This window comes from Quercus robur, chromosome 6 (assembly GCF_932294415.1).
Source record: "Quercus robur chromosome 6, dhQueRobu3.1, whole genome shotgun sequence".
Classification (NCBI taxonomy): domain Eukaryota; kingdom Viridiplantae; phylum Streptophyta; class Magnoliopsida; order Fagales; family Fagaceae; genus Quercus; species Quercus robur.
This window is the reverse complement of record NC_065539.1, coordinates 47,577,404-47,592,047: the sequence shown is the minus strand read 5'-3', so window position 1 is coordinate 47,592,047 and position 14,644 is coordinate 47,577,404. Positions and strand designations below refer to the sequence as shown.

Below are 14,644 nucleotides of genomic sequence, written 5' to 3'. Positions count from 1 at the left end.
CAATTATTGTTTTGGATAGTTTTTAACTATTAAATTCAAGGGTTTTCCGTTTAAATATATGTGATTAATTAAGTCTTAAAGTTCAATATATTATTGAAAATAATTATATATGTATATATTTTAGGTACTTCTACCATCTTCCATTCAATTATATATATATATATATGCATTTTATGATACCTTAGTCTCACATAGCATGCATTCATTATAAAACTTAAAAGTAAAATATTCATTTACTTTTATTATTTATTTTAACTAAATTAATAAAAAAATTATTTACATATAAATTTTTATTAAGCCGTGCATCGTACAGACATAATACTAGTTTTATATATTTTAATGTGTTACATGGTAAAATATAAGTTAGAATGTAAGTATATTGTTAAATAATATAGTATAATAAATAAAATAGTTTTCAAAATTGTAAAATAAGATAGATGCTCAGATCAACGTCTTAAAAAATATTTTTAAAGCCTTTCACCGCTTCCATTAGGCTCAAACTCTTGCCCAGTACAATGCCAGGTCAGTCAAACACGACGCCATCGCCCATCGGGTGAAGAAAACTAGTGCTTTAGATATTGGGGCCCACGCAGAAACTAGAGCTGTAGATGCATGCATCCAGGAGACACAAGTTGGATGGATCCATTGAATTGTTTTTGTCAGACCAACTTCAAGAAGAATAAATTAAATCGCAAAGCCCCACCTTCTCCAAATCGTCACTGCAAACGTCATTGATACTCTTAGTCCACTTTTGTATGAAATTTTTAATTACACAACAAATTTTATAATTTTTACTATAATTATTTTACATTTTGATTGAGTACATATCATTTTTTCATAAATCTATTAATTACTTTTTTTTTTGACCACTTATAATTTATCATGTATACAATTGTGATAAAAATTGTGACTTAGAAGCTAAAAGTTTTTGCTCCATTTTTAAGCCTTGCCCATCCTCTTATACATTGATCCATCTATATAAATCTCACATATCTCAAGTACAAAACAACTATTCTATTTTTTGTTTAGAATATTCAAAACCCATATCAATTATCAAATAATCATGTTGAAGCACCAGCAAAGCCAATTTGTTATAGTCACATATCCTGCACAAGGCCATATAAACCCTGCCTTCCAATTCGCAGAGCGCCTCATTCGCTTGGGAGTGCATGTCACCTTCTTCACCACTGTTGGCGCCCACCATCGAGGCATGATCAAAAGCCCTCCTCTTGTCGGCTTGTCGTTCGCCACCTTTTCTGACGGCTATGATGACGGACTTGTACCTATGGAAGATGCCCAAAAACGAGGGGATCAGCTCAAGCGCAATGGCTCCAAAGCTCTCATTGACCTCATTGTCTCCGACGCCAATAAACAGTGCATAGTCTACACAACGTTTCTACCTTGGGTTGCTGACGTGGCTCGTGAGCTTCATCTTCCTTCCGCCCTTCCTTGGATTCAGCCTGCAATGGTTTTTGACATATATTACTATTACTACAATGGTTTTGCCGATGTTATTGGGAACGACAGCGATGACCGGCCCTCCTGTTCGATACAGTTACCAGGTTTGCCATTACTCGCTACTTGTGACCTTCCCTCCTTCTTGCTTGCTTCAAACCCTTATGCTTTTGCACTCCCTACAATTCAACCCCAATTTGAAGTGCTTGAAAAGGAGAGCAATCCTAGAGTTCTTGTAAATACTTTTGATGAACTAGAGCCCGAGGCTTTAAAAGCACTTGAAAAACTTAATTTGGTTGCAGTTGGACCGCTAGTTCCATATGCTATTTTGGATGGAAGAGATCCGTCTAATGGCTCAACTCGAAGTCCAAATTGATGAGGTGCAACTTCGTCAGTCTCAGTAGGCAGATGGAACTCCTCGTCGATGCCTGGTCCTCTTATGAAAGGTGGTCACCTGTGTGGTGCCTGTCACAACGGCTCCGATGCCAAAGTTAGAACAATCAAGCTGTTTGCAGAACTAAAAAACAAGAAGTGTATCTTCAGAATCTTAATTGTGTACCTTATGCTGCAAATGTTGGAGCTTTATACCTGTGAGCCTGCCTGCTAGCCGTTGGAGTGTAAATGTTCTTCTTTCATAACGCCTCAAGCCCAATTATGGGGCTTTTATTAGCTTCCAACGGTCTGCTTTGCTGGTTTCGTAACTGCCTAGGTTACTTACTGGCACCATTGAATGACCTTCCTTTCCTCGTCGTTGTTGGTTTGTTGGTCATCATGGGATATCCTCGTCATAACGCTACCTCGTCATCATTACATGTTCTCGTCAATCCCATCAATTGCCCCCCAGGTTCTGTGGTCGTCAGTGACGTGTCAGGAGGGCCACAGAAGGTGAAAAGTTTCGTTCATTTGAGTTGTTTGTGACGCTTGGGATTTCGTTTCGAATTTAATGATGGATGGCGGCGCGGTATGGAACGTGGCCACGTGGCATATGCTGATTGAGGGTATTAATGGCACGACCCTTGGGTTTCCCGCTACTTTTCAGTTTCCTTGGGTTTTTGAGTTTAAAAAACTTTTCTTTTCCTTCATTCTGGTTTTTCCCTTCCTACTCCGAGCATTTGCCCCTTTTGTTTCTGTCACTATTTCGTTCTCATTCCGGTGATTTTGACCTTGCTCCAGCGACAAATTTCTCCGACCTCGACTGCTCCTCTTTTCAAGGTACGTTATTTCTTCGATTTCTCAGATTATTCTTTTATGAACCTCTTTGCAAATTCCTGATTTTCTCTTTGTCTTTTTCTTTTGTTGTTGTTGTTGTTGTTTTTTTTTTTTTTTTTTTTTTTGTGTTTGGGCGTTTAGGATTGGGTACCCCCCTTTTCATGGTTAATTCTTCTGAGGTTTGGGAAGCTTGCCCCTCAGTTTCTTTCTTTTTTGCTCGCTTAGGGGCGGCTTTGGGTGTTTCTGGGGACTTTTTTCCGTTGATTGGGGATTATCTCTTTGAAGGTAGTGGTTTGAGTGTGGTGTTAGGGGAGCTATCTCCGATTTTGGGTCGGTCACTGGCTTGGTTTGAGAGAGAGACGAAGAGGATGTCTGAGGTGAGGTCTAGTGAGTTAGATACTGGGTTGTCGTCTAGCGGCGGCCCAGTTGAAGGTGATACAGTCGTTTCTGCCCCTCGTCAGGTTAGGGCTTTTTATTCTCTCAACGAGGAGTGTGGGCTGGACGCTGATACAGTGGCCAGGTTTAAAGATAGGTTTCAATTTCCTGCGTGGGTCCACGTTTGTCGGCCTGGTCCTGACGACCGGGCTTGTCATTTCTTTCCTGGGGAAGTGTGCCTCTACGAGGCTGCTTTCACTTCAGGACTCAGGTTACCCGTCCATCCCTTTGTGATGGAGCTCCTGGACTACTTTGGCATTGCCCCCGGGCAGCTTATGCCTAACTCCTGGAGGATAGTTATTAATTGTATGGAAATATGGCTAGCGGCCAATGAGGACATGATCAAAGTGAGTGAGCTGGTCCATATCTATCATTTGAAGGAATCAAAGGAGTATGGATATTATGAACTAGTTCCTTGGACGAGGAGGGATAGGATCGTTAAGGGTCTAGCCTCGTCATTCAGGTACTGGAAGTCACGTTTCATTTTCGTGTCCGGGGATGGCTTTGAGACCCCTTCTAGCGAGGCTTGGGGTGATATCCCAAGGTTGCTTCGTCAGTGGGGAACCCCAGACTTAGGTGCGTCCATGTTTCTTCTTGTCTGTTTATTTTTGCCTTGCATGTTTGGTCGTCTTTAACTGCTTGCTCATTTTCTTGTGCAGTTAAGAAACACCCAAAGTTGAAGAGCAAATACCGGGTTCGTGTCCAGAAGGCGATTGAATACGCGAAGACAATTGAGAGCTGGGACGACCTTCTTGATCCACGAACACTTTCTTTCTACTGCTTAGGCCCGGATCCGTCTCCGTACGTTCTGCGCAGTATTACCATCGAAGAGAAGAAGAGTAAGTGTTTTCTTCGTCGGTACTGTCCTTTACCTGCATACTTTGGATTTCTTAAATTTTTTTTTTTTTTTTTTTTTTTTTAGAGATGACGACCAAGTTTAATAATGACATGTACGCCAAGATGAGGGCCAAGAAGGATGAGCCCTTGTCCAATATTGGCAAGAAGATCATTCGTGTTACGGGGAAGGGACCATCTGTTGTCCCCCCTGCAGATGCCACTCCAATCGTCTCGACAGTTGAAGGCGTAAGGGTGGCCTCCCCAGCTACCTCAGTTGAGGAAATCCCCACCCCGTCGTCCAAGAGGCCGAGATTGTCTGCCAAGGACAAAGAGAAGGAAAAGGTTGGCTCGTCCATCTTTGACGACGAGGGAGTGGCCGTGGAGCGGGCACATAACATCGTGCGGGCTGAGGACCTTAAGGTATTTTCTGGAGTGCCTGTCAACGTGGTTGCGGGTCAGCACGTCCACAAAATTGTACAGGTAAGGTCGTCACATGTTTTCCCTGGTTCCCTCTTATATCGATCTTCACTTTTCTTTTTACTGACGCATTTATCTTCCTACGTCAGGTGTTGGGTGAAAGCCTTCACCTTGCCTCTGAGTATCTTACTCAAGAGGCCAAGGTGGCTTCTTTGACGTCCAGGATGGAGGCTCTGGAAAAGGAGAATTCTGCACTCAAAAAGGACCTCATTGAGTCCATGGACGGGGCTACAACCTTGAAGGAGCAAGTCAAGGCTTTGAACTCTGATCTCAGGGTTGAACGTCAGCTGAACTTAGAGAAGGACGACCAACTTCAGGCGGCGAAGGAAAAACTGAAGACGATTTCGGCTAGGTCCGTCGAGGATTTCCAGCAAACTGAAGAGTATTCCACAGTACTCTTCAGTTGGTACTTCAAGGGCTTCGAGCTCCTCCGCAGATACCTCGTCAAGCACCCTGCTGGAGTTGATCTACCGTCTCTGGATTTGGAAGTGGTGGATCAAGAGATGGCTGCTGACGAGGCCACCCAATCCTCTCTGCCTGAAGGTGATGCTCCTGGTGGCGACGCCCCTAGTGCTGAAGACGCTTCTACTGCTGATGGCCCAGTTACTGACGCTCCGGAAGCCCGAGCTTGATCCTTGGAAAAATTATCTCTCATATTTGCCCATTAAGTTTTAGGCCCCCTTTTTTTTTTTTTTTTTTTTTTTTTTTTTGAGATGTACGTTGGTACTTCAAGGGCTTCGAGCTCCTCCGCAGATACCTCGTCAAGCACCCTGCTGGAGTTGATCTACCGTCTCTGGATTTGGAAGTGGTGGATCAAGAGATGGCTGCTGACGAGGCCACCCAATCCTCTCTGCCTGAAGGTGATGCTCCTGGTGGCGACGCCCCTAGTGCTGAAGACGCTTCTACTGCTGATGGCCCAGTTACTGACGCTCCGGAAGCCCGAGCTTGATCCTTGGAAAAATTATCTCTCATATTTGCCCATTAAGTTTTAGGCCCCTTTTTTTTTTTTTTTTTTTTTTTTTTTTTTGAGATGTACGTATATATTTTGTTTTTATTTTTAGAACAATATCTTTTGGCCTTGTTAAGAGAAACAAGGATAATTGCCCTATGTTTTTGGGCTTTTCTATAATTTAACGTTTATCTACTACTGTCTGTGTTTGTGCCCATGTGCGTGACTTTAGTATAAATTTTTTTGGCGTACCTTGTATTTGGCTGGTACTTAGTGCAAATTCCTTGTGATTTGCTCGTTTGTTGTGGATATTTGTCTTTTTTCTTGTTCTTTCCCTTGTCCAAGTCCTTGGTTCGTTCGGTGGGACTTTGCCATTTGCGTACCCCTCGTCAGTGATTTACATCCGTCTTGGCGGAATCTTATCACTTGGCTCTTGTTTTCCTTTGTTAGGGTGACTTATATCCCATTAAGGAATCTCGTCTTTTATGGCTTCGTCAATGATTTACATCCGTCTTGGCGGAATCTTATCACTTAGCCTTTTTTCCTTTTTTAGGGTGACTTACATCCCATTAAGGAATCTTGTCACTTAGGGCTTCGTCAGTGATTTACATCCGTCTTGGCGGAATCTTATCACTTAGCCTTTTTTTTTTTAGGGTGACTTACATCCCATTAAGGAATCTTGTCACTTAGGGCTTCGTCAGTGGTTTACATCCGTCTTGGCGGAATCTTATCACTTAGCCCCTTTCTCATATTCGCTGACTTTGTCGTCAATGACATATACTCGTCAAAGTTGTCGTCAATGACATATGCTCGTCAAAGTGGACTCCTGTTAATTTGACTTACGATTGACTGGACCTGTCTGCACAAAGACATCAAAAGATAAGAAATTTTTATTGAATTCAGGAGCAATTGCCTTTGTCTATTACATTTACTGGTGGTACTTTTTTAAATGCTCAATATTCCATGGTCGAGGGAGTCTTTGTCCGTCCATGGTTTCCAGGTGATAACTTCCTTGTCTTGAGTAGTGAACAACTCGGTAGGGACCTTCCCACGTAGGACCCAGCTTTCCCTGGGTAGGGTCTTTAGTTGCAATGGTGGTCCTGCATAGGACGAGGTCACCTATGTCCAGGCATCTCAGTTTGACCCGCTTGTCATAGTATTCGGCCATCTTTCTTTGGTACTTCGTCATCTTGCTGGAAGCGTTGACTCTTACTTCGTCCAGACAATCTAGGTTCAATCGTAGTTCGTCATCATTGATTTCTTTGTTGAAGGTTCCACGCCTGATACTTGTGACCCCTACTTCGACTGGGATTACTGCTTCTGTACCATAGGTAAGCCTGAAGGGGGTTTCTCCCGTTGGGGTTCTGGCGGTGGTTCTGTAGGCCCACAGGACATTTGGTAGCTCTTCTGGCCAGGCACCTTTTGCATCGTTCAGTCTGGTCTTGATAATCTTGAGCAGTGTCCGGTTCGTCACTTCCATCTGCCCGTTTGCCTGAGGATGCCTTGGGGATGAGAATTGATTCTTGATCCCAAGGCTTGAGCAGAATTCCCTGAAGCCTTGACTGTCGAACTGCCTCCCATTGTCTGATATGATCGTCGAGGGAATCCTGAACCTGCAGATTATGTTCTTCCACACAAAGTTCTGGATCCGAGCCTCAGTGATCGTTGCTAGGGCCTCTGCTTCAACCCATTTTGTAAAATAGTCAATAGCAACAAGAAGGAATTTTACCTGACCTTTACCTTGGGGCAGAGGACCGACGATATCGATTCCCCATTGTGCAAATGGCCATGGGGAAGTTATGGTCGTCATTTTCTCTTCTGGAAGCCGTTGCACATTTCCGTATCGTTGGCATTTGTCGCACCTCCTGACGATCTCAGCTGCATCCGCCTGCATGGTTGGCCAAAAATATCCTGCCCTTACCACTTTGTTTGCTAGGGATTTGGAGCCAGCATGGTCGCCACAAATTCCTCCATGTACCTCCTCTAAGATGTATTTGGCCTCTTCCTCGTCGACGCACTTCAAGTAGGGCATTGAGAAGCCTCTCTTGTACAAGACGTCATTCAGGATCGTGAATCTGGCTGCCCTCTTCTTGATCTTTTTGGCTTCTTCAGTGTTTTGAGGTAGGTGCCCGTCCTGGAGGAAGGATATTATGGGCGTCATCCAGGTGTCGGTGCTCTGGATGGTGAAGGTTGCAACTTCCTCGATACTAGGGTGTTTTTGGACTTCCATCGCCAGGTCCGTGCAAGTCCCTTTTTCTTTTGACGACGCTAGTTTTGACACTTCGTCAGCTCCCATATTCTGGCTTTTTGGGATTTGTATGAACTCCACTGTATCGAATTCCTGGGCTAGCTGTCTTGCCAACTTGAGGTACTTCTGCATCCTTTCTTCTTTTGCCTCGTATTCTCCCTTGATCTGTCCAATCACTAGCTTCGAATCACTTTGGATCAACAAATTTTTGGTTCCAAGAGCCTTCCCAAGTCTCAGTCCCGTCAGTATTCCTTCGTATTCAGCTTCGTTGTTGGTGGCTGGGAACTTTTGCTGGACCCCATACTTCAGCACCTCTCCGTTAGGGGTGGTTATGATGACCCCTACTCCCCCCTTCTTTTGAGCTGACGAACCATCAGTCTGTATTATTAGTTTGTCTGCTTCGTCGGTAACCCTGTCTTCGTCAGGGATCGTGAATTCTGCGATGAAGTCTGCCAGAGCTTGTGCCTTGATAGCTGTTCTTGGATGGTACTCAATGTCAAACTGGCTAAGCTCAATTGCCCACTGGACCATTCTCCCTGCTGCTTCCGGCTTGCTCATTGACTTCTTGATTGGTTGATCCGTAATTACTAGAATAGGATTTGATTGGAAATATTGCCTGAGCTTGCGCGAGGCCATTATAAGTGCAAACGCGATCTTTTCTATCCTTGGGTATCTGGACTCAGCCCCTTGGAAAGCTTGGCTGACGTAATAAACCGGGAGTTGCTTTTTGCCTTCTTCTCTAATCAAGGCTGCACTTACTGCCGAGGCTGACACCGCTAGGTACAGGTATAGGTTTTCTCCTTCTTTGGACGGGCTTAGGAGAGGTGGACTGCTCAGGTATTGCTTCAGCTCTTGGAACGCAGCTTCGCACTCGTCGGTCCAAGCAAAAGCTTGCTTCAACGTCTTAAAGAAAGGCAGACATTTGTCTGTAGCCCTAGAGACGAACCTATTTAAAGCTGCTATTCTTCCTGTGAGTTTTTGAACATCCTTGACGGTTTTGGGTAAGGCCATGTTAATAATAGCTCGCACTTTCTCTGGATTTGCTTCTATTCCTCTTTGGGACACCATGAATCCCAAGAACTTCCCCGAGGCTAACCCAAAAACACACTTGCTTGGATTCAGCTTCATCTGGTATTTTTTGAGGGTTGCAAAAGTTTCCTCCAAGTCGTCCAGGTGTGTGAGCTCTTCCTTGCTCTTGACGAGCATATCGTCCACGTACACCTCTATGTTCCTGCCAATCTGTTGGCTGAACATCCTGTTTACCATTCTCTGATATGTAGCTCCAGCATTTTTCAGCCCAAAAGGCATCACCTTGTAACAGTAGAGTCCTTGGCTTGTGATGAAGGTTGTCTTCTCCTGGTCTTCTTCAGCCATCTTTATCTGGTTGTACCCTGAGAAGGCGTCCATGAACGTCAGTAACTTGTGTCCGGCGGTGGAGTCCACGAGCTGGTCTATCCTTGGTAGAGGAAAGCTGTCCTTTGGGCATGCTTTGTTCAGGTCGGTGAAGTCTACACACATTCTCCATTTTCCGTTTGCCTTCTTTACCAGGACGACGTTGGCGAGCCATTTTGGATAATATACCTCCCGGATGAATCCAGCTGTCAGGAGTTTGGTTACTTCCTCTGCCACTGCCTGATCTCGCTCTGGGGCGAAAGTTCTTCGTCGTTGCTGAACGGGCTTCCTGCTGGGGTCCACATTCAGCCTATGCTGGATGACTTCTGGAGATATGCCTGGCATGTCCCCGTGACTCCATGCAAAGACATCTAGATTCCCTTTAAGGAATTTTATGAGCCTTGTTCTCATCTCGGGGCTTAGCGTCGTCCCTATCTTGGTCGTCTTGTCTGCCTTCCCTTCTACCAATTCCACTGTTTCCAAGGTCTCAATCCCGTCTATTTCTTCTTTTTCAATCGTCCACGTGTGGTTCTCCTTTCCTGCCAGCACTGCCTGATAGCATTCCCTTGCCAGGACTTGATCACCTTTCACTTCACCCACGCCGTTGTCTGTTGGGAATTTCACCTTCAAACAGTAGGTTGACGTTGTTGCCTTCCACTTGTTGAGGGTGGGCCTCCCAATGATGACATTGTAGGATGACGGGCAATCTACCACCAGGAAGTCTACTTGTTTGGTCAACTGCAATGGGTAGGTCCCAGTTGTTACCGTTAGCGTCACTATACCCCTGGGGTAGACTCTGTCTCCACTGAAGCTGACGAGTGGAAAATCAAATGGGCGAAACCTTTTTGGATCTAATCTCAGCTGCTGGAAGGCTGGGAAGTAGATAATGTTCGCTGAGCTCCCGTTGTCAACAAGGATCCTTTTGGTATTGAACCCTTCTATGTTCAGTACTATGACCAGGGGATCGTTGTGGGGCTGCTTTACTCCCCTGGCGTCTCCTTCACTGAAGGACATGTCTTGGCTTGTTCGTCGGTGTTTGGATGGAGGCATGGTGTGGACGCTGTTCACTTGTCTATGGTATGCTTTTTTGAGTGATTTAAATGATCCTCCTGAGAATGGTCCTCCTGTGATTGTGTTTATCTCCCTAATCACCTTGCGTGGAGGTTGGGACGGATGGTCGTCATCGCGAGTGAAGGATTCACACTGGGTCCTGGTGTCGTCTCTGAACTTGCTATATTCTCCTTTCTTTACATACTTCTGCAACTTCCTTTTCCGTATTAACTCCTCTATTTGCTCCTTCAGGTCTCTGCAATCTTCTGTGTTATGGCCGAGGTCTCTATGGAATCGGCAATACTTGCTCTTATCACGTGCATTGGGGGATGAGTGCAATGGCCTGGGCCATTTGAGATAGTGCTCGTCCTTGATCTGCGTGAAAATCTTGTCAACAGGCATAACCAAGGGAGTAAATTTTACCGTCCGAGGATTTTTATCGTCCTTCCTCCTATTCCCGTCATTGTTCCGACGGTCTGGTCTGTCTCGCTTTTGCCCCCTACAGTCGTCTTCCCTCTTGGCCTTGTCTCCTGGCCTCTCGTTATCTTTTATGGCAGCTAGGGCATCCTCCGCGTTCATGTACTTTTGTGCCTTCAGGAGCATCTCCGCCATCGTCTTTGGGGGGTTCTTTGCAAGAGAGGCCACGAGGTCTCTGGATCTCAACCCTGGCTTGAAGGTCGTCAGCTGTACCTTGTCGTCAGTTTCGTCTACTTCCAGAGTTTCCCGGGTGAATCGCTTGACATACGACCTCAGAGTCTCCTTCTCTCCCTATCTTATGGTGAGCAAGTAATCTACTGGCCTCCTTGGGCGCTGTCCCCCTATGAAGTGGCGCAAGAAGGCACTACTCAGCTGATCGAAATTGTCTATGGACGAGTTTGGCAACTTAGTAAACCATTCTCTTGCACCTCCTTTGAGGGTTGTTGGGAAGGAACGACACAATATCTCGTTAGGTGGTTGCTAGAGACCCAGAGTCGTCTTAAAGGTATTAAGATGATCCTGGGGGTCCTTGAGTCCGTCGAATGGCTCCAATTGAGGCAAGCAAAACTTTGACGGCACAGGGCATTCGAGTACCGCAGCAGTGAATGGCGAATCCGTAGCCCTTATCATTTTATCTACGCTTCGGTCCGTCTTCTCCTTGATAGCGCTCCTTAGTTCGTCCATCTCTTTCCTCATTTCTCGAAGAAGATTTGAGTTTTGTTCGTCCGGAGTAGCTGGTCTTCGGGGGGTTCCTCTCCGTTGGCTATCCCCTTCTTCCTCCAAGTTATCTTTGGACCGGTTTTCTTCCTGTTGAGCTTGTTGAACCTGCTGGAGCCGTAGCTTCATTTCCTGGTTCTGTTTGGTGAGTTCTTCAATGGTAGCTGCAAGGGCCTGGACTTGCTGGGCCAAAGCTGCTGAGTCTGGGTTGGATTCCATCTGAATGTAGAGGGTTGATGGGAGCTACGTTCTCAGATATGAATCTGAAAATATCGTCCCCACAGACGGCGCCAAACTGATGAGGCGCAACTTCGTCAGTCTCAGTAGGCAGATGGAACTCCTCGTCGATGCCTGGTCCTCTTATGAAAGGTGGTCACCGGTGTGGTGCCTGCCACAACGGCTCCGATGCCAAAGTTAGAACAATCAAGCTGTTTGCAGAACTAAAAAACAAGAAGTGTATCTTCAGAATCTTAATTGTGTACCTTATGCTGCAAATGTTGGAACTTTATACCTGTGAGCTTGCCTGCTAGCCGTTGGAGTGTAAATGTTATTCTTTCATAATGCCTCAAGCCCAATTATGGGGCTTTTATTAGCTTCCAACGGTCTGCTTTGCTGGTTTCGTAACTGCCCAGGTTACTTGCTGGCACCATTGAATGACCTTCCTTTCCTCGTCGTTGTTGGTTTGTTGGTCGTCATGGGATATCCTCGTCATAACGCTACCTCGTCATCATTACATGTTCTCGTCAATCCCATCACAAATCATCGGTCATTTATGTTTCATTTGGAAGCTTATTGGTGTTAAAAAAGCAACAAATGGAGGAAATTGCACGCGGATTGTTGGATTTTGGGAGGCCTTTCTTGTGGGTCATAAGAGCTAAGGAAAGTGGGGAAGAAGAGAAGTTGAGTTGTAGAGAGGAATTGGAACAAATGGGAATGATAGTGCCATGGTGTTCCCAAGTGGAGGTTTTGTCACATCCTTCACTAGGATGCTTTGTGACACATTGTGGGTGGAATTCAACTTTGGAGAGTTTGGTTTTAGGGGTGCCAATGGTAGCATTTCCATAGTGGTCTGATCAAGGGACAAATGCGAAGCTAATTGAAGATGTGTGGAAGATAGGAGTGAGGGTGACAGTGAATAAGGATGGGATTGTTGAAGGTGATGAGATTAAGAGATGCTTGGAATTGGTTGTGGGAGATGGAGAAAGAAGGGAAGTAATTAAAAGTAATGCCAAGAAATGGAAGGAGTTGGCTATGAAGGCTGCCAACGAAGTTGGTTCTTCTTCCTATAACAATCTCAAAGCTTTTGTGGATGAGATTGATGAAGTTAATGTTGTTGTTAAAAGAGTGTAGGTTTGCTTATGTGAAGCATCATAATAAGCTACAAGACTAAGTGCCCATAACATTGCCAATGAGATTGTATGTTTGCTGATGAAATAAAAGAGTTATTATTGAAAGTGATTCTAACACATGTATAGATTCCCTCTCATCTACTAAGGATAGTATTCCCTCGGGGACTAAATCATTTTGTAGAGGCCATCTATGTGGCATGTTCCTCGCTAGTTTCAATTTCTTTTGGTTGAAAATTTATTGTGAGGCAAATATGGCTGCTCATAAATTAGCTATAGAGAGGTTGTCTTTTTTTTTTTTTTTTTTTTTTTTGTTTCCTTGTAATTTTCTTTCTATTGAATAACATTTTTAATTTTTCAAAAAAAAAAAAGTTTTTGTTTTTACATCCATACTTTTGTATATTAAAACGTGTAATTTTTGCATTAATTGTGGGTATTAATGTAAAATAGGAGAGATAAACAAGTTTAACAAGATATTTTGTATGCACGGTTTATTTATGTTTTTTTGCCTTTGTCTTATCTTGTCTTTTTTTATTGTTGCTAGGTTGGCAAATCAGCTAAGTAGTTTGGAAAGTATATAATTATGGTTTGGTTTGTCCAGTTGCTATTTGCTTATTACCTCTTCTAAACATTTGTGGATCACATTCTATAATATAAAATTGGTCGATAGCAACTAGCAAATTACATCTTAATGAAATTTCTTGTACTTCACTATCTAAAATTAAGCAAACCTGTTTCTATCCCAAAAATTAAAAAATTATAATAATAAAAGATTAATCAAATCCTACTGGTGATTTTTTTATTAATGGAAAATGTCACTTCTAAGTTTGAACATGCTAATACATAAGAAAATTTCTAATGGTTGAATAAAAGATCTGAAATTTAATTTTCGCATATACCAAAAACCAATTAATGCCTTGGTCTTATAATAAATAAAGTAATTATCAAAAGTGGATAGTTGAAACTCTATAAAAATATATATATATATATATATATATTTTTAAAAAAAAAAAAAAAAAAAAAAGTGCTAATGCAAATAAACAACTGAAGCTAGTAACACACCCAAGCGTGTTTCATATGTTGTATGCACAAAGGTCATTCATTCACATTTGTATGGAAAAAGAAAGAGAAGATAATTACTTGCATATTATTGTTTTATATGTTGTATGCACAAAGGTCCTCTGTTCATATTTGTATAGCATAAGAAAGAGGAAGATAATTACTTGCATAATTTTATTACTGGTTTTTTTCCTCTGTCTCTTTCTCTCTAGATTTTCGAAGTATGAACTATGAAGAGTTTATGTGTGTGAAACTTCCTCTCTTTCTCTTGATTTTTTTTTTCCTTTTATTGTTGTAGTGGGCCTTTTTGTGGTTAAAGTGGGCTGGACTACCTCCTGCGGTATTGGGCCCGAGTATTCTGAGTAAGGGAGTTGAGACCGGTCTAACTGCAACTCAGTTTGGTCCGGCTTGTGCGCAAACTATGTCTCGCCTGCCAGGAGCACGCTTACGGCGGGCAAAACGTGGTGCTTATCCTCTGTTTCTACCGCAGAAGTAACTTTTCCCCAGTTTCTGCCGCAAAAGGAACTTTTTTCCAGTTTCTGCCGCAAAAGGAACTTTTCTCCAGTTTCTACCGCAGGACTGACTTTTTTTGCTATATAGCAAAACTTTCTGCTGTGCGATTAAGCTTCCTGCTATGCAATAAAGCTTCTTGCTGTGCAGTAAAGCTTTCTGCTGTGCATTAAAGCTTTCTGTCATAAAGCCTTCTGCTATGCAATAAAGCTGTCTGCTGTGCTTTAAAGCTGTCTGTTGTGCTTTAAAGCCTTCTGCCGTGCAGTAAAACCTTTTGCAATGTGTATGACTACTCTTCGTTTTTACTGCAGAAATACTTTTCTACTTCCTGCACATAAACAAATCTAAAACCCAAAGAAAATACCCATAAAACAAATGTTAGTTTAAATGGGTTAGCATATTCTCAAATATATACATACATATATGAGTATATATACTAATATGTATTCACATATACATATATAAAATATATTTTGCAGAACA

The 14,644-nt window shown here is 43.3% G+C and overlaps 2 protein-coding genes across 2 annotated transcripts; both read left to right on the top strand.

Annotated features, from left to right (window-relative positions):
• Positions 1-876: 876 nt before the first annotated feature.
• Positions 877-1,895, top strand: LOC126689135 (phloretin 4'-O-glucosyltransferase-like). The gene is made up of 2 exons (XM_050384191.1): positions 877-1,562; positions 1,758-1,895. Exons 1-2 carry the CDS (start codon positions 1,064-1,066, stop codon positions 1,829-1,831), a joined length of 573 nt encoding a protein of 190 aa, XP_050240148.1. The 5' UTR covers positions 877-1,063; the 3' UTR covers positions 1,832-1,895.
• A 930-nt stretch (positions 1,896-2,825) lies between these two features.
• On the top strand, positions 2,826-5,087 carry LOC126690293 (uncharacterized). Its single transcript, XM_050385407.1, has 4 exons — positions 2,826-3,675; positions 3,759-3,938; positions 4,022-4,416; positions 4,503-5,087. The coding sequence occupies exons 1-4, from the start codon at positions 2,826-2,828 to the stop codon at positions 5,043-5,045; spliced, it is 1,968 nt and encodes a 655-aa protein (XP_050241364.1). The 3' UTR covers positions 5,046-5,087.
• Positions 5,088-14,644: the final 9,557 nt, after the last annotated feature.